This window comes from Sinocyclocheilus grahami, unplaced genomic scaffold, assembly GCF_001515645.1.
Source record: "Sinocyclocheilus grahami isolate Dianchi unplaced genomic scaffold, SAMN03320097.WGS_v1.1 scaffold4062.1, whole genome shotgun sequence".
NCBI lineage: Eukaryota > Metazoa > Chordata > Actinopteri > Cypriniformes > Cyprinidae > Sinocyclocheilus > Sinocyclocheilus grahami.
Window position 1 is genome coordinate 1 of NW_015509071.1, and position 1875 is coordinate 1875.

Consider the following 1875-nt stretch of genomic DNA (forward strand, 5'->3'; position numbering starts at 1 on the left):
AGTGTACTGCAGCTTAACGAGAGCCTCATCAGCTCATGACAGAACCGTCAAACTGTAGGACAGATGCACTAAGAAACAGGTATTTTTATTCTTGCTTTTGGCCCAGTCAAGCTGCTGGAAGTGAACCCATGAATTTGTGCCGATACGCCAATACATAATCTTTTCCATCAGTTGTAATGTTGCATTCTGCACATTTTCATTTTACACTAATGACACTGATTTAAAGCCATATTAAGAAATTATATGAATTTGACAGACACTTGATTATACATTCAGTTACATTAAGTACAATGATTTAAGCGGTTTAAGGACATGCTTTTGCTTTTTTAATTTTATAAATGGTCTGCAAGCTCACATGGGGAAAAGCAGATGTCCACTGAATGTGCTGTGATGATGTTCTCCATCGTCGAAAATCCATTGTCCAGGATAGAGATTCACCTTCATTTGATCCCCTTCTTCTAGCAGCAGAGAGACTCCATTTGAAGAGCTGATAAAACCGCTTGCTTGCTGTCCATGTGTAGAAATGATGTGCTGGTCATTCTTAAATAGGCCTGCAGTAACATCTCTCTCTGGACTTCCAAAGGCCTTGGAGAAGACCCTGAAAGCATACGCTCCCCTCACAGGTGCTGTAAAGATTCCTGTAACAGACAGTGGTTAATTAGATGCATTCAAATGAGAGCATTATAAAAAAATAAATAAAAAAAAACACAGATACAGTCACTATATGAATAGATTCACCTGTGTTTGGATCATAGGAGTCGCCAATATTAAGGAAGACATATTCATAAATCAGGGTGTGTAGACCATTATGAAAGGGTCCAACGCTTTGTGGTCCGAAAGAGCTCAACAGAGAGGCTGAGAAAGCCACTTTAGGAGCTAAAACAAACAAATCAGATTACAAATTCTCTCATGCTTATTGTTCAAAAGTTTTGGGTTGGTAAGATTTGTCTCTTAAGGCTGCATTTCATGGTTTACAAGAATACATTTAATTTATTTGCCATTACTCCAGTCTTCATTCTGCAGAAATGCATTCTAATAGGGATTTAGTGCTCAATAAATCTTAAAAAAAAATTTTTCCCCAGGATTTGGGATGATTAGTTTAAAAACGGCATTTATATGGAACACAAATATTTTATAATATTATGTCGTTACGGTCACATTTGATAAGTTTAATGTATTCATGCGGAAGACCAAGAGTGTAACTTAAGCTCTGTACAAACTGCAGTACTGTGGAGCTACATATTTTAGAAAAATATATAAAAATAAAAAAGCAAAATTCAACATTAAATGAATCCCGACTCATTTAACTTGATGACAAATTTTTACAAAGTTGTAACAGCCTTAATTTTTAGTGACTTTAGAAATTGTCATTTGTTACCTTGATTCTGCTTCATTAGTTCATCCAGTTTGATATTGGTGTCAACTGTTGTTTTATTCAAAATCGTCAGTTCTTCTGCTTGTTCTAAAATAATAAACAAATGTTTAGTGCATATGTGGACAGTGAATATAAGCTGAAGAAAGACTTAACTTTGTCAAGTAGTGATACGCAACTTAACTTTTTTTATAATCTTTCAGTAAAACAATATGGTGTTATAAACATTTAGACATATACAAATTGCGGTTCATTTTAAACTGGCACGGTCATGTATAGTATCCCGTCACGTTACCTTTGTTCTCGGTTTTTAGTCGCTCCATTTCATTCTCCATAGATTCCATCCTTTTTTCCATGGTTGTTATTTTCTCTAGTACTTCAAGGAGATTTATGTTTGGTGAAAGTACTTCATCTGCTGGAATAACCCAAACATTGAGCATTACAAGTGTTATAAGAACCAACATTATGCACTGCCGGACACTAGCACTGCACAACAAAATCCC

At 35.5% G+C, this 1875-nt stretch overlaps 1 protein-coding gene across 2 annotated transcripts; it reads right to left on the minus strand.

Annotated features, from left to right (window-relative positions):
* Positions 1-316: 316 nt before the first annotated feature.
* LOC107576629 (complement C1q-like protein 2) lies at positions 317-1869 on the minus strand. Of its 2 annotated transcripts, XM_016262774.1 has the most exons (4): positions 1668-1869; positions 1379-1462; positions 739-876; positions 317-638 (listed from the first exon to the last, which is right to left on the minus strand). In XM_016262774.1, exons 1-4 carry the CDS (start codon positions 1834-1836, stop codon positions 352-354), a joined length of 678 nt encoding a protein of 225 aa, XP_016118260.1. In that variant the 5' UTR covers positions 1837-1869; the 3' UTR covers positions 317-351. The 2 variants fall into 2 exon arrangements, with proteins under 2 accessions (XP_016118260.1, XP_016118261.1); XM_016262775.1 differs by lacking the exon at positions 1379-1462.
* Between the last annotated feature and the right edge of the window lie 6 nt (positions 1870-1875).

Coding starts and splice junctions, on each gene's coding strand:
- LOC107576629 (XM_016262774.1), bottom strand. CDS start 1,836: ATGTTGGTTCTTATAACACTTGTAATGCTCAATGTTTGGGTTATTCCA. Junction 877..1,378: donor ACTAATGAAGCAGAATCAAG/GTAACAAATGAC, acceptor TGTTTGTTTTAG/CTCCTAAAGTGGCTTTCTCA. Junction 639..738: donor CTCCTATGATCCAAACACAG/GTGAATCTATTC, acceptor TGTCTGTTACAG/GAATCTTTACAGCACCTGTG.